The sequence below is a fragment of the Cupressus sempervirens genome, chromosome 9 (genome assembly GCF_028749045.1).
Source record: "Cupressus sempervirens isolate cs-2001-9-10 chromosome 9, ASM2874904v1, whole genome shotgun sequence".
Taxonomy (NCBI): domain Eukaryota; kingdom Viridiplantae; phylum Streptophyta; class Pinopsida; order Cupressales; family Cupressaceae; genus Cupressus; species Cupressus sempervirens.
Genome location: NC_143126.1, coordinates 76,739,667 through 76,762,630, shown reverse-complemented (window position 1 = coordinate 76,762,630; position 22,964 = coordinate 76,739,667). Strand labels below are relative to the sequence as shown.

The window sequence follows — 22,964 nt, the reverse complement described above, 5'->3', positions numbered from 1 at the left end:
TTACATAAATTGAAACAAGTAACAATAGAGTGAAGATTTGCAGATCCTACTCTCTATAGATAGATAATTGGATCAATGATGTACTTGGTTAACACTAGACCGCATATTTGTTATGCAGTGAATGCTTTAAATCAATGTAAGAAGATCACCTTCTTGTTTAATGTAAGGACGTAGCCTCGGAATTTGATATAAGGACTTGGGCATTTTACATTACTTCCTTGGGTTGGAAGTCTGGTAGAAATCAGATGGTATCATTTTAAATAAAGTAAAAAATACTATTGATGTTTTCAAGAGGTTTGGGATGAATTGTGTTAATGTTTGGTGGCTTTAGTTGGATAAACTCAAGAGACTAAATTGAAGTTATATATATATATATATATATATATTTGTGTGTGTGTGTGTATGTGTAGTTAATTTATAAATTGTTATATTAATTAAATATTAATGAATAGACATGTTCCATATAGGGACATGTCTATCCATATCTCATTCACAATATAAAGAGAGATTTCTGCATTTGAACACACATACCAAGAAGGTAGTGTTACTGCATCTACATGCGATCCTTGTAAAACAACATGGTATCAGGATGTAGCCTTGGAATTTGATATGAAGGACTTGGGCATTTTACATTACTTCCTTGGGTTGGAAGTCTGGTAGAAATTAGATGGTATCATTTTAAATAAAGTAAAAAATACTATTGATGTTTTCAAGAGGTTTGGGATGAATTGTGTTAATGTTTGGTGGCTTCAGTTGGATAAACTCAAGAGACTAAATTGAAGTTATATATATATATATATATATATATTTGTGTGTGTATGTGTATGTGTAGTTAATTTATAAATTGTTTTATTAATTAAATATTAATGAATAGACATGTTCCATATGGGGACATGTCTATCCATATCTCATTCACAATATAAAGAGAGATTGTTGCATTTGAACACACATACCAAGAAGGTAGTGTTACTGCATCTACATGAGATCCTTGTAAAACAACATGGTATTAGAGTCAAGTTTGAACCTCTGGGAATCTAATTCGTCAAATAGCATGGTTGTATGAGTTTTTGAAGGAAATTGCCTTACGGCATTCAAGTTTACGTAAAACCCATTGGCTCTTAAGGGATCAAACACGAGAGTAGTAAAATACATATTGAATATACTTTTAAAATTCTCAAACAAGTGTTGTTGAAGGGTGATAGAAAGATCGTACAATAATTGGATAAACAAGGATGAATATGATAGCTTTGGATAAACAAGGATCCTTGTCAGACAAAGAAAGACCCTTTGGTTGGTTGGGTGATCTCCCATATTGTGCACTTCAATTGCCGCTACAAAATAGTTACAAAAGAATAAGTACAATGATTGAAATAAATATCCTAGGTGGATATTCACGTTGGAAACTAGATTGAGTTATCAACATCAAATAAGATAAAGGTACTTAACAATATATGACGACTGAGATACGTATAACATATAGGTTGAAGTAATTGATATCAAGTATTAGATAAAACTTCGAACTCGCAAACTAAAAGCCAGAGAGATAAGTTGCGAAGGTCTATAGTGTTGTCATGCTGATTAAAATTCTTGAAATAATACAATTACTTTAGGTCTTATACAAAGCTTCCATGAAGTATTTGTTGGGTGGTTCAATTTTAAAGAATAGTTCAATGTATCGCTATGGTAAAGCTCGGGATGGAAGGCGTACAAATATAATAGGGACATCGGTGAGAGATAGTAATTTTCTATTGGGACAACTATCTACATAGACATCGATCACAAATGAAATTGAAATGGGGAAATCAGATCGCTCTAACCGTTGTTAGCCTGCACATAACATGCAAAGGAGGGAGTTAAGTTATAAAGGGCGATCTTTATTGGTTCGCCCCAAAAACAAAATAGAGGAATCAGAAATGGACTAAATACTGCCATTGTGGAGTGTAGTGAAATCGTGTAAAAGACATCGTGGAGATGGTGGGAGGACAAGGGTAAGCTTGACCTATCAACATCGAAGTAGTATTGATAGTTTGTCTTATGATGTCTATGTAGATCATGATAGATTATGGTGGATGTTTATATGGTACGCTTTATGACAATGCGTGCCCACATACCTTATAAACATTTTTGAGTACATGGTGAATGTTATGCAAATTGATGTTCAAGAGGCCATTAGACAAAGTACTTGGTGCATGTCAAATGAGTTGACATTCAGGAGGCCATTACTCACAGTACTTGGTGGATATCTTGCAACTCGACATGCAGGAGGCCATTGCTCAAAGAGTATTTGGTGAATGTCAAATGAGTTGACATTCAGGAGGCCATTACTCCCAATATCATTGCTCAGAGTATTGGTGAGTATCATATGTTAATATTCTTGAGGCCAATACTCATGATTCAAAATACTGAATATCTTTTGATAAAAAGTATTCTTATATACATTGAGGTAATATATGGTCATGTGTTTATCCTCCTTAGCAAAGAGGGAGTGTAAATGTTTGGTAGCTTTAGTTGGATAAACTCATGAGATAAATCAAAGTTATATATACTATACATATAAAGAGAGATTGTTGCACCTGGAACACACATACCAAGAAGGTGTAAAGAATAAATAGATCGAACTGGTGGAGATTGAACTGATTATACTTGGAAATATTTAGTTGATTATAGAATAATTCTGATATAATTTGTGTTCTTCTTTTGCAGGAGTTACTGTTGTATTGAAAACAAAGATATAAATCTAAAACAGTGAATTGTGAAGGAAATATATGTTAATGTATAGCATCAGTAGAAGTAATGATGCTCATCTGATTCATATATCAATCTGTGTTTTTGTTTCTCAGATAAATTGTTATTAATGTTTTATATATGTGTATGTGTGTGTGTGTATGTTTGGATTAATACACTCACAATGCAATTATCGAGAGACGAACAATGCCTATCGGCAGTCCCTATTTGAATCGGCATGCTCTTGCTGCATTTGTTATCGGTAGCACTGCTTATATTGAGATTACTTAAACTAACAGTTTGTTAGTCATGCCACCATAGAGGCACGACTCTACAGGGGTCATGACCCTCCGTATCTATTCTTAAGGGAGGGCAGATCGCTGAGGGATGACATCTATCTACGACATCTCAGACCCAGTGATCTACAAATAAATCATTCTTAATATTTTTTCAGGATATTTCTTATAAAGTCTAACCTGCAGGAGCATCAGAATATTTGGCATAGAATCCATATTATCAGCGATCTGCAAGAAAGAAGATACTGATCTCAAGCAATATACAAGTCACCATTAATTGAAGAAATACTCAGCACTACTGCAATACAAGTAAGAGTATATATTGTTCTCAGATTTATTGTAATCGTTCTATCTATCAAAGATCCATAAAACTTAACATAGTATTAGAGCCGTTCTGATAAGAAAAACTATTACTAAGAATAAAATCTAAAATCTCAGATTTTAAGAAAATGGGCTAAATTATATCATTAAAATGGTGAATCATGTGAGACTAGAAGATAGGCTTGAGGGTGCATCTAATTTCTCTTCATGGAAAATCGGAGTAATGATAATATTAAGAGAAATGGAGTTAGAGGAATATATTGAATCAAACATATCCATGCCTGAAAATGAACTAAAAAAAGTAACATGGAAAAGACATAATAATAAAGCAATGAAAATCATAATAGATTTTGTAAAAGATCATATTCTTCCCATCCATATCTAGTCTGAAGAGTGCATTTGAGATGTTCTCCACTATTCGAGAAACATTTGAATCAACAATACTAGTAGATTATTAACTCTAAAGCAAGATCTATTATATGTAAAGATGAAAAATGGAGAATATATAACTTCATATTTTTTAAGGATTTTTGAACTAAAAGACCAACTTGCAACAATGGAAAATCGAGTTGATGTCAAAGAACTCAGCATGATCGCTCTAATAGGTCTTCCTTTATCATGGGAAACACTTATCTGAGGTTTAAGCGCTCGACCCAAACTCCCTAAATTCGATTTATTAAAGAATAAATACACACAAGAAGAATCTAGATTAGTCTCAAGAGCACTAATTACAAATCAAGAGGGAGAATTCAAGCACTCCATGTGAAATCAAACAAGAAAAGAAAATTCAAATACAACAAAAGGGAATCTAACAAATCATACAGGAACGTGATTGGTCCAAAGTTAGATGTTTTAAATGTGATAAAATTGGTCACTCCCATAGCTTTTGCCCTGAAAAGAAGAAAATTCAAGCAGCCTTAACTGAAATCAGAGGAGAGGATGTAGAAAGAGAAAACTATGCTTTTTACTTAGCTCTTTTAAGTGAATTAAACTCTAACTACAACACTTGGATCATAGACGTGGAGCATCTTGGCACATCACCGGTTTTAAAGACAAATTTGAAACCTTCTCTGAACAAGCCTCAGAAAAAGTTACCATTGGAGATAATTCTACTCATCCTATTAAAGGAATTGGTTCCTATTCAATACAACTAAATTTAGAAATTCCACTACAACTGAAAAATGTTTTATATGTATCAGGAATAAAAAGAAATCTAGTCTCTATTTTTGGTCTTGTTGATTAAGGATTTAGAATCACATTTCAAGAGGACTAAGTTCTATCTTGGCCCAAGAACTCTAATATAAAGAAAGCCATTTCCATCGGATTTAGAGATGAAAGTTTATATAAACTTTGTAATAGTCAAAACCTAGCTCTTTAGTCATGAAACTTCAAATTCCACCGAAATTTGGCATAGGAGGCTAGGTCACCTTCACTATTGTACATTATCATCCCTAGGAAAAATTGTAAAAGGTTTACCTAGTCTTAAAATTGATCATTTAAGTATTTGCAAAGGATGTGCTTTAGGTAAAAATTCTAAACAATCATGTCCTAAAAGTATTCATAAATCTAAATCCATTTTTGAACTTATCCACACTGATCTTTGCGGTCCTATGTCTGTAACTTCTCTTAATGGGTGCTTCTTCTATATAATTTTCATAGATGATTAGTCTAGAAGAACTTGGATCTATTTTCTGAAACAGAAAGAATCAGCTGAAGTTTTATCAAAATTCAAAGAGTTCAAAGCCTTAGTTGAAAATCAGTCAGGACAAAAAATTAAAACACTAAGGTCAGACAATGGAGGCGAATACATTTTTAATATTTAAAGAATTTCTGCATTGCTGTTGGGATTAAGAGGGAGTTTTCTGTACCTTATGAACTAAATGGAATTGTTGAATTAAAAATAGATCAATTGTGGAATCTGCCAGAGGAATGATGCACGACCAAAACCTTCATACTTCCTTTTGGGCTGAAGCATCTAAAACTGCAGTTTACATTCAAAACAGAGGTCCACACTCAATATTAGAGAACACCACTCCAGAAGAAGTATTCACTGGCATTAAACCTGATCTAAGCCATCTAAGAATATTTGGATGTCTAGTTTATATCCATATTCCTAAAGAAAAAAGAACTAAACTAGAACCTTCCAGGAAAAAGGGGATATTTATTGGATATAGTGAAACTAAAAAAGGATATAGGGTCTTCATTCCAGGTGAAAGAACAATTGAGATTAGGAGAGATGTGAAATTTGAAGAAGATATTGCATTTAATATTTCTAGAAACAGTGATGAATCCATTACTGAATCTATTCCGGAAGTAGATGAAAATCAACAAGCAGAAATTGAGAGGGAGAATGATATTGAACCATCTTCTTCCACTATGTCTAATCATGAAGATTCTGAAAATTTCAATAATAAAAAGAGGCCACTTTGGGCTAGGAAAATGATAGAAGATAATCAGGTTGAACCTAACGAAGTGATGCGAGAGAGCAAAAGAACAAGAAATCAATTGTGTTATGCTACATTGTTAATTGAACTTATAAAAATAGAACCTTGTAGTGTCAAAGAAGCACTTTCAAATCAGTCTTGGAAAGAAGCAATGATTGAAGAATATAACTCTATATTAAAAAATGATGTATGGGATGTTGTACCAAAACCTAAGAACAAATCAGTTGTTTCTTCCAAATGGCTGTTTAAAATTAAACATGCATCTAATGCAAGCATTGAAAGGTACAAAGCCAGGTTTGTAACATAGGATTTCTCACAGAAAGAAGACATTGATTATGAAGAAACATTTGCTCTAGTTGCTAGATATACTTCACTCAGAACAATTTTGGCTATTGCAGCATCCAAGGGAGGGAAGGTTCATCAAATGGATGTCAAAACAACGTTCCTTAATGGCAAGATTGGAGAAGAAGTCTATGTCAAGCAACCAAAAGGATTCAATACTCATGACAACAAAACTCATGTTTGTAAATTAAAGAAAACACTTTATGGTCTCAAACAGGCTCCCAGAGCGTGGTATGAAAGGATAGACAACTATCTAATGAAGTTAGGATATTCCAAAAATGAAGTTGATCCCAACTTATACTTCAAAATAGATGGTGATGACATAATTATTTTTGTGTTATATGTTGATGATTTGTTGATAACAGGTGAGGAACATCTCATAAAGAAATGCAAACAAGAACTCATAGTAGAGTTTGAAATGAAAGACTCAAGTCTACTTCACTACTTTCTTGGATTAGAATTCTAGCAAGGAAAATATATAGTTGGCATTTTAACAAAATTTGGAATGATGGAATGTAAACCTGTGGCTACTCCTATGGAAGTAAATCTACACAAGTTGAAGGTTGATATGATCAAATCAGAACCTACCGATTTTACTTACTACAGGCAGATTATTGGATCTTTAATGTATTTGGTTAATACTCGTTTTGACATATGCTATGCTACTAACACCTTGAGTCAGTTTATGTGTGCACCAAAGAAGATACATTTACATGCCGCTAAATACATTTTGAGATATCTAAAAGGCACTATTGGAATGAGAATCAAATATGGCAAAGTCAACATCGAACTTCATGGATATTCAGATTCTGAGTGGGCAGGTAGTCCTATTGAACGCAAGAGTACTTCTGGTTATTGATTTAGTCTAGGATCTGGTATGGTTTCTTGGTCCAGCAGAAAACAGACTTGAGTTGCATTAAGTTCCGCTGGAGTAGAATACATTGCATCTTTTTTGGGTGCTAGAGAAGCAGTTTGGCCACAATAGTTGTTAGCAGATCTGTTCAAAAAACCTTTGGAGCCCACTGTGATTCATTGTGATAATCAAAGTTGCATCAAGCTTTCAACCAATGCGGTTTTCCACAATCGCTCCAAATGTATTGAAATTCCTTATCACTATATTCGAGATATGGTGAATTGAGGAATCATTCAACTAGAGTACATATGTACTAATGAGCAAACAACTGATATATTTACCAAGCCTCTGGCTAAAGTGAAGTTGAAATACTTCAGAGAAAAACTTGGTATGATTAATTTGTAATATTGAATATTTAATTAAAAATTTAGTTCATGTGAGTTTATGCTTCTATTGTTTAGTTGCATCAAATATGTAATGAAAGGTGACAATCTTTCATGGACATATTTATTCAGAAGGTAATTATTTACAAGGTGACGATCTTGTAAGTGATAGGCTTGTTATCATGGACATCTCTAGACATTGCTTCGGGCAATTAGAGATCATAGATAACGAACTCATGTTATTATCATGGACATCTCTAGACATTGCTTCGGGCAATTAGAGATCATGAGTAACAAATATTCATGTTATTACTATGGACATCTCTAAACATTGCTTCGAGCAATTAGAGATCATAGATAACATTTTCACTATTACTCTAGATATTGTTTTGGACAATTAGAGATCATAACATACTTTATGATAGTATTTATAACTTGGAAATCTTTATCTAACTAGTCACTGTTTCTGAGTGTTAAGTTTAGACAATGTGATCAGATTTTTCATTTGTGTATTATTTCTCCCTTGCTAAGAGGGAGTGTTTATGTATAGCATCGGTAGAAGTAATGATGCTCATCTGATTCATATATCGATCTGTGTTTTTGTTTCTCAGATAAATTTTTATTAATGTTTTTTATATGTGTGTGTGTGTGTGTGTGTGTGTGTGTGTGTGTGTGTTTGGATTAATACACTGACAATGCAATTATCGGGAGACAAACAATGCCTATTGGCAGTCCCTATTTGAATCGGCATGCTCTTACTGCATTTGCTATCGGGAGCATTGCTTATATTGAGATTACTTAAACTAACAGTTTGTTAGTCATGCCACTATAAACGCATGACTCTACGTGGTAGAATCATGACTTTACGGGGGTCATGACCCTCCGTATCTATAGTTAAGGGAGGGCAGATCGTTGAGGGATGACATCTATCTACAACATCTCAAACCTAGCAATCTGCAAGTAAATCATTTTTAATATTTTTTCAGGATATTTGGCATACAATCCATATTATCAGTGATCTGCAAGAAAGAAGATACTGATCTCAAGCAACATACAAGTCACCATTAAATGAAGAAATACTCAGCACTACTGCAATACAAGTAAGAGTACATATTGTTCTCATATTTATTGTAATCGTTTTATCTATCAGAGATCCATAAAACTTAACAATATATTGTTTGATTTAATATTGCAGACTAAGAATATACATTGCTAGTTTTATTTATGATATGTCAGTCTTTGGATAACATATATAAATATGCAAATGAAAAGGCATATCCATGTAGGGGCATGACCACGAATGGTCATGCCTTTTGACCAAAGCTGCTGATAATACTAATCAGGCGACAAATACAAATTGAAATAACTGCCGAAGCACAATATGGTTGATGTTTGATTTGCCCAATATATAGGTTTATTAACATTTGCAAGCAACTGATAATGATGATCGGTGATTTTGTCATTTGATTAATAAGATGAAGGTTATATATATATATTCAAACAATACTTCACAATTTGACTTATCATCAATTTTCATATTAAATTTACTTGTAAAGTTTTTGCTTCAATTTACTATAATGCTAATATTCTCAACAATCCCTCTTTAGCAAGGAGGGAATTGAAGCAGATGTAATACAAGATTAAACACCACCTTGAGTGTGGTCTAATAAGTTATGGCGTCTAGCGAAATTTGGGCCGAAGAACCATAACAATTTATTTTCATGGTGTCCAACAAAATCTGGCTCAAAGAACCATGATGGTTATCAAGGTGTCCGGCAAAATCCGGCCTAAAGAACCATGATAACAGTTGGCTCTCACACATTTTGGTGTTAAGGAGATAGATCAACTATTAATAAGGTCATCACCTTACAATAGTGATCTTACACATGAAAGATCGCCACCTTTCATAACACAAGTTTGCAAACAATATAAATTTTAATTTATTCATGAATATATTAACTTACAAATGTATTACAAATTTGTCATACCAAGTTAATCTTTGAAGTGCTCTATTTTCAACCTTGCAAGAGGCTTGGTGAAAATGTCAGCATTTTGCTCATTAGTGTTGATATAAATCAACTTGATAACATTTTTGTCAACCATGTCTCTTATGTAATGGTAAGGAGTCTTGATGTGCTTTGATCGATTGTGGAAGACAGGATTAGCAGAAAGCTTGATGCAGCTCAGGTTATTACAATGAATCACTATGGGACTTAGTTGCTTTCCAAAGAGTCCAAATAATAGTTTTCTCAGCCATACTGCTTCGTGAGCTCCCGTATATTCATCTTCGGTGGAACTTAAAGCAACTGTTGGTTGTTTTCTAGTGAACCATGATATCATTATTGATCCAAGATTGAAGCAACGCCCTATAGTACTTTTGCAGGTTATGGAACAACCAACCCAATCAGATTCAGTATATGCTTCAAGTTTATTCTCAACATTTTTGTACTTCAAGCCAAGAACAATAGTGCCACGTAGATATCTCAAGATGTGTTTAGCAGCCATCAAATGAATCTTCTTTGGTTCACACATGAAGTGACTTAAAACATTTGTGGCATAACAGATGTCAAGCCTAGTGTTTACTAAATACACAAGAGATCCAATGATCTGTCGGTAGAGAGTGGGGTCAATTGACTCTGAATTCACAGCTTCTTTTAGCTTGTGTAGATTTGTTTCCATCGGAATTGCTATACATTTGTTGTCGATCATTCCAAATCTAGTAAAGATGTTATGGGTGTACTTCCCTTGATCTAGAAAAATTTGATCTTTCTTTTGTCATACTTCTAGACCCAAAAAATAGTGTAGTAGGCCTAGATCCTTCATTTCAAATTCAGCTATAAAATCTTGTTTGCATCTTTCAATTAAGTGATCTTCTCCTATTATCAATAGGTCATCAACGTATAAAACAAGTATTAACATGTCACCCTCAGATATTTTGAAATATATGTTCGGATTAGCTTCATTTTTGGAGTATCTTAGTTTGGAGAGGTAGTTATCTATCAAGCTCATAGTGCTTGTTTCAGACCATAAAGAGCTTTCTTTAGTTTACATACATATTGGGTTTTATCTTTTATAACAAGACCTTCAAGTTGTTCGATATATACTTCTTCATTAATGACACCATTCAGAAAAGTGGTTTTAGCATTCATTTGACGTATTTTCCATCCTCTCGATGCTGTAATTGCAATAAGTGTCCTTATTGAAGTGTATCAAGCAACTGGAGCAAATGTATCCTCATAATTAATGCCTGCCTTTTGAGAGAAACCTCGAGCAACAAATCTTGCTTTACGTTTTCCAATACTACCATCTGAGGCATACTTGATTTTGTATAACCATTTTGATGAGACATTTGATTTGTCTTTTGGCCTAGGTACAATATCCCAAACGTCATTTTGTAATATGGATTGATATTCTTCGACCATGGCATCTTTCCATACTTGAGAAGATAGGGCTTCTTCAACAGTTGATGGTTCAGATTTTGTAAGCTCAATTAGTAGTGCAGTGTAGCAAGATTTATTTTTGGGTTTCTTGCTCTTCCTGGAGATTTGCTCTGGTTCAACATTATTTTCTTCAATCATTTTCCTTGCCCATAGTGGCCTTTTCTTGATATTAGAGATATCTCTGTTTTCTGTATTTGGTAATAGTTCATTCTCTTCTGATATGTTCTTCCTCTGAATTTCAGTTTGCGGATCTTCATGTAATTCTGTGATGGGCTCATCTTCTGTATTTTTTGATAGTTTTAAAGTAGCGTTTTCTTCAAATTTGACATTTATGTTGATTTCGACTGATCTTTGCCTAGGTACATAGACTCTATACCCTTTGCATTTCTCATTGTACCCAACAAATATTCCTTTCTTCTTGGAGGGTTCTAACTTTGTTCTCTTTTCTTTATATATGTGAATGTAAACTGGACAACTAAATATTTTGAGATGACTTAGGTCTGGTTTAATTCCTATAAAAACTTCTTCTGGAGTTATGTTTTCTAAGATTGAGTGCGGGCCTCTGTTTTGAATATATACAACAGTATTAGTGGCCTTTTCCCAGAATGAGAAATGTATATTTTGATCATGCAGCACAACTTTTGCTGCTTCAACAATCGTTCTATTTATTCTTTTTGCTATCCCATTCTGTTGTGGATTATAAGGTACAATATACTCCTTAATCCCAACAGAGGTGGAGAAGTCTTTGAAATTTTCAAAGGAATATTCACCCTCATTGTCTGATCTTAGAATTTTTATTCTTTTTGACGTTTGATTTTCCACAATTGCTTTGAACTCTTTAAATTTTAATAGAACCTCATTTGTTTCTTTGACTTTTAGAAAATAGATCCAAGTTTTCCTACAAAAATCATCAATGAAGATTATGTGATATTAGAATCCTCCTAGAGAAAGTGTTGGCATGGGTCCAGATAAATCAGTTTGGATTAGTTCCATAACTACTTTAGACTTGTGTTCGCTAGGAGGTAAGGGTCTATTTACATTTTTCCCGAGAGCACATCCTTTACAAATGCCTATATGATTTGAATTTAGGTTAGGTGTTCTGGTGGTTATGTTTTTATATTTGGTAGTGTACTAAATCCAATGTTAGAGCCTTCTATGCGATATTTCATTAGAACTTGCTACTTCATGACTTAGGGCTTTCTTTGAATATTACATAGTTTGTATAGGGTTCCATATCTAGTCCCTATGGTGATAGCATTCTTGAGATTAGTATTTTTGGGCTAGTATAAAACTTTGTCTTCATTAAATGTGACTTGATACCCTTCATCAGCAAGTCCATAAATGGATACTAGATTCTTTTTTATGACAAGTACGAAAATGACATCTTTCAATTTGAGAGTAACCCCAGTTCTTAGTTGTACATAACATGTCCTAATTCCTTTTATTGGATAGGTGGAGTTATCTCCAATGGTGACTCCTTCAATGAGATAATTTCCAAAAGTTTCAAACTTATCTCTAAATCCTGTTATGTGACAGGATGCACCACTGTCAATGATCGACACATTTTCATTAGATTTCGTCTCACTTGATAGAATTGAGTAGAATAATAGATTTTCTTCATTTTTTGTTTTTGTTACAGATGGACAAAGTCTGAAAGTATGTCCGAATTTCTCACACTTGTAACATTGAACTTTGGAGAAATCATTTCTTTTGTAATTATTGTTTCCTTTTCGTTTATCATTTTTCTTTCCTTTGTTATTAGAGACTAAGAAGAGAGTTTGATTTTCTCCCTCTTGATTTGAAATGATGCCTCTAGAAATTAGTCTCGATTCTTTAGAGGTGCAATCATTTTTAAGTTGATCAAAAGCTGGTATTGACGGTTTGTTGACGACTTGGATGAATGCTTCCCAAGATATAGGTAATCCTAAGTGTAATTATGGATAATTCTTGATCTTCTACTTTGTTTCCAATAGACGATAGTTGAATTTTTATTTCGGAACTCCTTTATTCATTTTTATATTCATAAGTTGATTTTTTAATGTAAGTAGTCTACTTGAGTTGTTGATCTCAAATGTGTCCTTGATTGTTTTAAATACAATATGATCTTTTACTGAATCAACAATGATCTTCCTAGCTTTGTTATTTTGTCTTTTCCAAGTGGCTTTTTCTGCCTCGTCTTTAGGTATTGAAATGTCTGATTCAATGAATGATTCTAATTCTAATTTTTTGAGAATTGTTGTAATTCAAGTTTTCCATGAGAAAAAAATTGTTGCTCCTTCAAGTCTATCCTCGACTCTAACATTGTTTGACATGATGTCACTTTTATTTTAGGAAATTAGTTTAGCAATCTCTCTACCAATTCGGCTCTGATACCATGTAAAGAATAAATAGATCGAATTGGTGGAGATTGAACTGATTATACTTGCAAATAGTTAGTTGATTATAGAATAATTCTGATATGATTTGTGTTCTTCTTTTGCAGGAGTTACTGTTGTATTGACAGCATATATATAAATCTAAAACAGTGAACTGTGGAGGAAATACATTGTTTAATTTAATACTGCAGACTGAGAATATACATTGCCAGTTTTATTGATGATATTTCAGTCTTTGAATAACACATATAAATATGCAAATGAAAAGGCATATCCATGTAGGGGCATGACCCTACATGGCTCAAAGTTTCAAACTAATTAACAAAACAACAAAGCCTACTTTGCAATTTAGTAAAATTAAAAAACATTCAAGATTTGCAAATGAAAACTAAAAAAATTTAACAAAAAATGAATAATACACTAACATGCAAAAACAAATCAACACTTACGTCTTGCAAATGAGTTGAGGAGAGTCGTGACCCTACATGGTCATGCCTTTTGACCAAAGCTGCCGATAATACTAATCGGGTGGTAGATACAAATAACTGCCGAAGCACAATATGGTTGATGTTTGATTTGCCCGATATATAGTTTGATTGACATTTGCAGGCAACCGATAATGATGATTGGTGATTTTTTCATTTGATTAACAATATGAAGGTTGCTATATATGTGTGTATGTGTGTGTGTGTATTCAAACAATACTTCACAATTTGACTTATAATCAATTTTCATATTAAATTTACTTGTAAAGTTTTTGCTTCAATTTACTATAATGCTAATATTCTCAACATAAGGCAGTGTTATTACACCTACAAGTGATCCTTGTAAAACAACAAATTGTAGACCAATGTCTACACCCATGGAAACCAACTTACATAAATTGAAAAAAGCAGCAACAGAGTCAAGATTTGCAGATCGTACACTCTATAGACAAATAATTGGATCACTAATGTACTTGGTTAACACTAGACCAGATATTTGTTATGCAGTGAATGCTTAAAGCCAAATTATGTGCAAAACCAAAATAGATACCCCTTGTTGCTGTGAACCATATACTGAGATACCTTCAAGGTACTATTGGATATGGTCTGAAATATGAAAATGTTGACCTAGATCTACATGGATACTCTGATTCAGATTGGCTTGGAAGTGTAACCAATCACAAAAGCACATCAGGGTGTTGCAGTTTTGGATGGGCTATGATTTCTTGCATAAGCAGGAAATAGCCTTCAATCGCTCAAAGCTCAACAAAAGTCAAATACATTACAATCTCTATGGGAGCAAGAGAAGCAGTATGGCTTTGGAAACTGCTTGTGGGATTATTTGGATCAAAACATATAGAGATTCCTTATCACTATGTGAGACATTGAAGAAAGGAATGTGATCCAATTAGAGTATATTAGTACAAATGATCAAACAACAGACATTCTCACCAAGCCTCTCTCTAGAGTGAAAGTTGGAACACTTTAGGAAGAAACTTGGTAAGGTGTGTAATGTTATTTGGTTAACCCTTGGAACCTACTACTATCCACTGTGATAATTAGAGTTGTATTAAGCTTACAGTAAATCTAGTGCTCCATGATAGATCAAAACATACGGAGATTCCTTACCACTATATGAGAGACATGGAAGAAAGGAATGTGATCCAATTGGAGTATATTATTACAAATGATCAAACAACATACATTCCTACCAAGCCTCTCTCTAGAGTGAAAGTTGAACACTTTAGTAAGAAACATGGTAAGGTGTTTAATATGTAAACTCTTTTTGTCATATGTCTGACTCTATGAGTCTATGGCCCCACTATGTACATTTTTTAAATGTGTCGATCTTTCAGATAATGAACACTTGTATTTAACATTGTATGGCGACTTTACAATGATTAGTTCAATATCATGATGAATATCATGTGATTTGATATTCGTGGACATGTCATGATAGTATCTCTTGTTCATTTTGATAGATATCATAAGACTTGATATCAGTTGCAGATCATTATGTTCTTTATGAGATAATCATGATGGATAAGTGTTTCCGTGGATATGCCATGATTTGTTATGGTAGACATCGTGAGACTTGATGTTAGTGCACTACCATAACTTGGATATATAAGAAGAATGTCATGTGATTTGATATTCTTGAGCATATAATTTCCTTAGATATCACGAGTTAGGTGATATCTCTTTTCACAATAGGTGAGCCTATTGTGATATATATACTTGGTTAGATCTTCATCTTCCCTAGCTCAAAAGGAGTGTTGAAATATGATAGCTATGGAATGTATGATCCGATCTGCCTTGAGAGCATCAAAATCAATAAATGCTTTATCTAGGGGAGATCGGGTATTACCAGAATCAAATTCAGACTTGGAAAATATTCAGTATTTGTTAATATTGAATTTGCATTACATTCACATTTTACATAGATCAAGATCATTAACTTTCTGATTGAAATCTGCAAATAAGAAATCTGAGATTGGTAGTCATCATATTCTAAAAATTGAAACGATATTCATTAGTGTAATCTGAAATAAATATAATCTACATTTACACTGACAAAGAAACAAGATGTGCAACCTCTTGTCAGATGTTTTTTTACCATATGTTTTTTGTTGTTCTTTCTTATATCTTATAATCGTTAAATAATTTAAATAGCTGTTTATCTCAAGCTTTCAGTTACAAAAATTGAAATATCTTTATCTTAACGTCATCAGATTGCTAATGCTGTGCTTGCAAGTAAAATGCTTTCAGAGTTTGCCTCAACCTCAGCCCTTTTCCACAACAGTGCCTCTATTGATTGGAGATGCTCAACTGTTTATTGGATCAAGTACCATCTCATAGTACTTTGCACCCCCTTTCAATGGTGCTCATTTTTTGTATACAGTGATACACCCTATTATCTGTATGCGAAACAGACATGCTTACAACACATCACATTCCATTTTAAATAGATGTAATCAGTACCTGTCATATCATTAGTGATGCTCCTGTAGGTCTAGACTTTAAACAATGATGGCATTGTCACTTGTGGTCCAGGTAGGTCGATAGAAATCAAAACCCGGGCGAAAACAATGACATTGTCGCAGATGATCTAGGTAGGTCTAAAAAAAAGGGCGTAATAAAGTGGTGCATTATGGTTGTCCTAAAAGATAACCCAATGTTTATTCTGGCCATATAAGACATGTTAACTAGAAGCATATGGTAGGATCTGTCACTCTACTTAGAAGTTTTTGAATAAGTGATATTTGGATTAAGTCAAGTCTAATCCTTGTAACCTAAATAGGTATACTTCTATCTTGCAATCCACAACTGCAGAGGATGTAAGCCATTACTAGGATCTAAAGTAGCTGGTGAAGAAGTTGAATTTTCAATGTTGAATTGAAGCTAGAGGTTCCTAGGTGATTATTGAAGATAAATTTAAATGATTCTTGTAAAGCTACTCTGTTTTCTAGTTTCTTAAACATCAGCATTAGTAGCTTTCAGGGTGGACAATTTTAAAACCTTTTTCTGATTTGTTAGAAGTGTGGTTGAAAACTTGACAGAAAATTACTTATATGCTATTTATGCTTTTTTCTTTTCATTTTTTTTAATGGTCAAGTTTGACTTGAGTCTCAAGTGTGACTATATTTTGCTTGCCAAGTGTGACTATATTTTGCTTGCCAAGGTTTTGAGATTGCTTCAATTTCTGGTCTTGTGCTGCCACTTTATGCATTCGTGTTTACAAATCAAAGTTTATAGTTTTAAGAGAAGTTCTGAGCACCACCTCTTTGAATTGATATTGGTTGTCTTTATATGGAATAAAATGTGTAACATGTATCACTTGAATATAGAGTATTCATTAAAATTGTTTTCTGCCTCACCTGCCTGTTCCATGGCATGTGGTGCTGTACACACGATTGTCATACCATGTTTATTGAATGTTTCAAATCGAGTGTAATAATCTAATAGCAGTATTAATCATCGGTTTTAAAGAATGGAAGATTGACACCACAATGCTTGCTTCAAGTTTAATTTTTTACACCATTAACAATTTACAAGATTTTCTGGCCTTGCAGTTCAGATGAAGGTTCATGGAAGAAAACTGCTGAATTGCTAGTGGAAGTTGCAACACATGGGGAAAATAGTGGCTTTGAGGTTCCATGCCTCATGGTAGCTGCAAAGGATGATTTAGACCCACACCCAGTACCAATTGCAGATTCAGCAAGGGTAACCAATTGCTATTGCCTCTAAGCTTTTTGGGCCATCTATTGCGAACATTGTGATTTCAGAACCATTATTACTTTTATTTTTGAAGATAATTTTCATGGTTAATAAAACTTACAGATTTGTGACATTGTTTCATTCTAGAATATGAGTACAGAGAGTAGGTGACATCTAGAACTTACATACACATATACATCATTCTGTATCTCAGTTTTGGATGCCAAGTTAGCTGCATGATAGGTGATGTAACAGTTTTTTAATATGCTAGGTGATATAATGATATCCTTCTGTCTGTGCTTCATGATGAGTAAATAAAACTTCAACGCAGGAACATCTGTGGTCATGTAATAAAATGATGTGTGTTTAAGCATTGATGTTACATTATGGGTTTGGCAATCAATTATTTAATATGGTGTTTTGTTGTTTTAAAACTGTGTTCCCATAATGTGGGTATGACCGGAAAATATATAAATTATAAAACATCTGGAAACACAGACATTTCTCCTGCCCAAAGCCTGGCATCCCCATCCCCTAGCCATTCCGGGGATGGTGGGATGCCGAGTGGATGTTCCCCTGCTGCCCCTTATACCTGCTCAACCCTCTGAAACCTCAGGTAATGTCCTTGGCGGCAGTTTGGGGGCAGCTGGGAATACCACCATGCATTAAAAAACTAAAAATAAAGTTTGTCTTTTTAAATTTTTTGTGTGCTTGTATACCTCCATATGAGAATCGGAATGATATATTTAAATTTCAAATGTATGGGTTTCAAAACAGCTATTTTAATTTCAAATGTATGAGAATTGAATATATTGAATGAAATATATATTAAAAAGTTACAGTAGTTTAATTTTATGATTCATGCCATTTCTATGTCTTAATACTATGCTTGAAAAGTTTCCATTCTGGAGTTTAAAAAAAATAAAAATTGATCATCTAATATTATTGATCAAGGTGGTCACTTACATGATGTCTAAACCGGACTGACCAAAATTTACCAAGACAGTTATAAACAGTTCAACTGGTACGGCTACTGACCAGAAGTTGTAACAACGATAATATAGTCCATAACTGATAATAAATGTCAAAAACAGTTAATATCATAAAAAGACATTGAATTAGTCTTTCATCAGATTTGGATTGGTTCTTCTCATCCTTTCCGCCATCTTGGTCACCTTCATTATCAAATATTTTCCTTTTTCTTTATTTTCTCTTGGTTTGTTCTTGCTGATCTGGAAGGTGTCATATACCTACGTGAGGGGAGGAGAAAGTCCCTCCCAACTGGAGTTTTGAAGTTCTGATTTGTGCTCTCCAAGTACCAGACCTATTTGAGGGGAGGAGAAATTCTCTCCCTGCTGGAGTTTCAAAGTTCTGATTTGTTCACTATATGTTTCAGACTGTTTGATGCTGCTTGAGTTGGCACTCATGTTCTTTGCAATATGTGTTTTGAAAGTCAAGGAACTCGCAATGAAAATTCTTGTCCTCCTTTCTGGATCCTGGTTCCAAAAGTAAGCTTCCTTAATATCATCTTCGTAGATTGTGGAACCTTCCTCCATCACCTTCATAAACCTCTCAGCTGGAAGCTTCAGGGTGAAAGTCACCTGTTCAATAATAAAAAACACAGCGAGTCTACAAGCAGGCTCAGTAAGGATCTTATTTTTCCTTTGATATATATGATCATTTATTTTCTTCCACTAAATCCAAAGGACATTAGTAGGCAGCACCAACCAAACAAATTTATGTATCTTATTTAAACTTTTAACAAAAGGCATAAAAAATTCTGACCAACAGCTTTTATTAGAATTGTTCCAATCCCTAATTTACCCATGAAAAGAGACTGTATCGTAACAGCTTAATAATATTGAAAGAAAATATGCAAATAACTTTCCAACTCACCACAGAAAAAACAATGCACAGTAGTAGGGCTGATAACAAATTTTTGAATTAGAAACTTCCATCTAAAACATTTTTAAATTTTTTTTGTTTACTTCTATACCACCATATGAGAATAAAAATAATGTATTCAAATTTCAAATATATGAGAATCAAAATGTCTAAACAGAAGCCTACATAGCAGTTCCAATGCTACGACACCTTACCCTTCATTCAAATCTAGGGGGCAGGCTGGATATGCTTATGGTGCTGCTCCCGTTCTACAAAATATGCATTAAAAGTTGCAATTGTTTTAATTTTCTGAGTCATGCCATAAGTCTGAGTCTCCATTCCATGCTTGAAAAGTTTCATTCTTGAGTTTTGAAATAAAAAAAGATGCACTATTTTTTTCTTTATATGTTTGTAGTATTGTACTATTTGGCACTGACCATAGTGGCTACCATTAGATGATCCACTTCTAGTGAGGGTAATGGTGTCTCATATAGTTCTTAAGATATCGATAGCCTAGCCTGGATGAGGCTTAGTTTCGTAAACTGTTTTTTTTGTTGTTGAGACTTTTCGATACATGTTTGAAACTTTTGGATATTGATAGATTGCTGTAATAATGATTTATGAAATATATTATGCTGTTATGCTACTGCTCTCATGATTTATTTACATATTGATATTGTTTTAAGTTTTTGACATCTCTCTCTCTCTCCCTCTCTCCCTCTCTCTCCCTCTCTCCCTCTCTCTCCCTCTTTCCCCCCCACTCTTCTAGTAAGTATCCTGGAAATGTGTCCCCTGCCGCCTTTGTCCCTGTCCCCAAATGCCACAAAAGTAGTAGTACATTAAAATTTATTGCCATCTCAATGCATTTAATAAACGAAGTTAATAGTAATTAGAATAAATAAAAATGGTTCCTAGTTAATAGTACTTGTAAATAGTTTACTTTGAAGTTGCTTCTTTAGTAGGAGGATATTTGCTGCTACATCCTCAGTACCCAGGTCTATCCAAGAGACATCCATCGAAAATATTAGATCTCTTGGATGTTTCTGGGATAGACCTGATATTTTCAGAAATGATGAATCCCTTTCATTAAGATAGATGCTCTCAGGTTTTTAATTACTCCTGCACAAGCTATGTTTGTGTTGTCCAATTAGTGCTTGTTCATATTTGAGTGAATGTACTTTTGTGATTTCTTATATAATGAATATATGGTATAGTATTTGTAATGTATTCATACATATACATGGATTCCTAAACTAGGCAGGCAACATTTTCTTTATCACTGATAGTAAACACTATCATTAAGAAGATAATATTCTTCAAAGCCTGTTGCAGGAAATGCTAATTTTTACAGGTTGATTTTAATTTCAGGTAAGCCAGGACATGGGTGTTGAAGCGCCAATTGCTGTCAGTATGAGGTTGGGTGATACAAGCAATTTGTTTCGACGCATTGTTGATGCTGCTCAGCGACCCCATCTGAGCATTCCTGAAACTGAAGTTGGTAGAAGCCAGAAGCAGTATCGCCGTCTAGTCACTCGCTCTCTCACTGTTCTATCTGGTGAGTATTGCAAAAGAATCTTAAATCTTTACAGGACACTTTTACAAGAAGCTACCACAGCTTCTTGCAGAATTATTTCATTCTCTCTGTAAACTCCATTCTATGCCTGGATTCCTGGTATGGCAGTCAAACTATGGTTTGGATGATAGAGTTGAAATCCCTCCTACAAGGATCATTGCTGCCCCTCAAACCCATTAGGGTCTCCACTCCCAACCCTCCACTGGTTATTGGGGCCTCATATCATTTAAGAAGTTTGATTACAATTGGAGTGGAGACCAGAATCAAGAACTTAGACAATTGAAATATTCAAGTAATGCCAATTGATAAAGATAAAAATTAAATACTTAACTATCAACTGGCATTTAATATTTATCATTATTACTTCCATTTTGGCATTTGACATTAATCAATGATGAAGTATCATACTATCAGATGTATCTAGTTTTAGAATTCTGTATATTTCTTTAAAAAAAAAATTGTACACACGCATACCCAAATGTGCCTTAGTGATCGGCATTTTTCTTTACGTGTGCCAGCATACTCAGTTCTACCCATATCCATTCCTGGCAACTTAGGCGGTAACTTATAATGTCTTTGATATAGAATGATGGTGCCTATTGGGAAAGCAATATGACTATTTGTGCAATTTTGAGATGTATTATGTGATAATTTCAGCACACAGTAAAAATAGAACAATAAACATTAATGAACTTTTATATGTACCTAGGTTAGGATAGCGCTTAATTCTGTAGTTTACTTAGTCTGACTACTTATCTTTAGTCCTAATTACACTTTAGGGTGTATTACAAAATTTAACATTATTATTTTTGGTACCTTTATTATATAAGAGGATGCAGTAACCAACAATACATGCTGTAGGTATATCAAATTCTACAGAGGATTTCCCATAAGCCTGTCTAATCTTACTATCACTTGTCTTTGCAGTTGGGGCAGCAGTTGCAGTTGTGGGATTAGCTGCGTATAGAGTATATGCAATAAGAAGAGCCAACTCCAATTAATTTCAGGTGGATTCCTTAGAATCCTCCATTGGACTCTACATTTTTCCTTTCTTATAGCTCATAGCTATGTGGTATTTGCCAACCAGTGAAAAGCATTTTGAGCGATCTATTCGAAGGTGTAAGATTTAAGGGACTCAGATAGTCTACGTGCTTCTCTATATACTGGTGGCATTCTGTCTTCAGTTTTCGTGTATTTGTTCGAGAGGTCCTAAAATTTTTGAATGATAGAAATAGCGGTTTCTACAATAGAAGTTACTTTCTTTAAATTCTCACCCAGGCTAGATTTTGATGTGACGTTTTTAATAAATATTTGGTTATCCTGCATTGAGGCATTGAGAGGAATTTGTATAATGCAATTTATATAGTGTAATAACATATTGAAAAGTTGGCCAGTCTCAAGGATCCACTTTTTACAGGACAATTTACCTTTTTTTCTGGCTCAACATTCAGCAAAATCTTTTAGGACAGTTCAGTACTGTATGTGCTCATGATTTATAAAATGTTAGAAATGATTTGTTTACAATTCCTTGGTTTATAATTATCTAATAAAAGTGAGGAAACCAATGTAATTGTATGGTGTATTTATCAGAATTCTGTAAGTCGTCCATTTTGCTAGGATTCAGCATTTTATAATATCAAAATTGCAAACCGATTCAGCATTTTAGTTCTGTAGTGAAATTTAAGAAGACGTTTAAATAAAATTGTTCCTACTTGAACACATGACAAGAAAAGATGTATGTTTAAAATATCCTATTCTAAAGCCATGTGGTGCTAAAACCCATCATATTAGCACGAAGACAATCGTTACATTCAATCAATAGAGAGATGAAGGTGGTTTTGTGTGTCACTGACCAAGCCAGACATCAATACATCGACCTTATGACCAAGATTGAAGATAAAAAAAATACCTCGTCAATACACCTGCAATATGTGTGAAAGGCACTGTAGTTGCAGATTCGAGTCAAATTGCCCTGTAAAGCAATTTCCTTAAAACATTTGAAAGTCCGACTAATTTGACGTCTAAGTAGCTCACATTCCTTATTTGCGTTATTGATTTGTCTTGGTCAGAATAGGAAGGAAAAATGCTATATCTTAATATATGATGGAAGTATAAATGAAAGCACGC

General features: G+C 33.9%; 1 protein-coding gene across 4 annotated transcripts in view; it reads left to right on the top strand.

Annotated features, from left to right (window-relative positions):
• Nucleotides 1-22,361, top strand: part of LOC149537691 (mitochondrial Rho GTPase 1-like) — a 126,776-nt gene extending 104,415 nt beyond the window's left edge. For all 4 annotated transcript variants that reach the window (XM_089799032.1, XM_089799034.1, XM_089799033.1 and 1 more), the window contains 3 exons: nucleotides 17,236-17,386; nucleotides 20,633-20,819; nucleotides 21,765-22,361. In XM_089799032.1, the coding sequence (XP_089655158.1) occupies nucleotides 17,236-17,386; nucleotides 20,633-20,819; nucleotides 21,765-21,838 (412 nt within the window). In that variant the 3' untranslated portion in view covers nucleotides 21,839-22,361. The remainder of the gene's footprint in view (nucleotides 1-17,235; nucleotides 17,387-20,632; nucleotides 20,820-21,764) is intronic.
• Nucleotides 22,362-22,964: the final 603 nt, after the last annotated feature.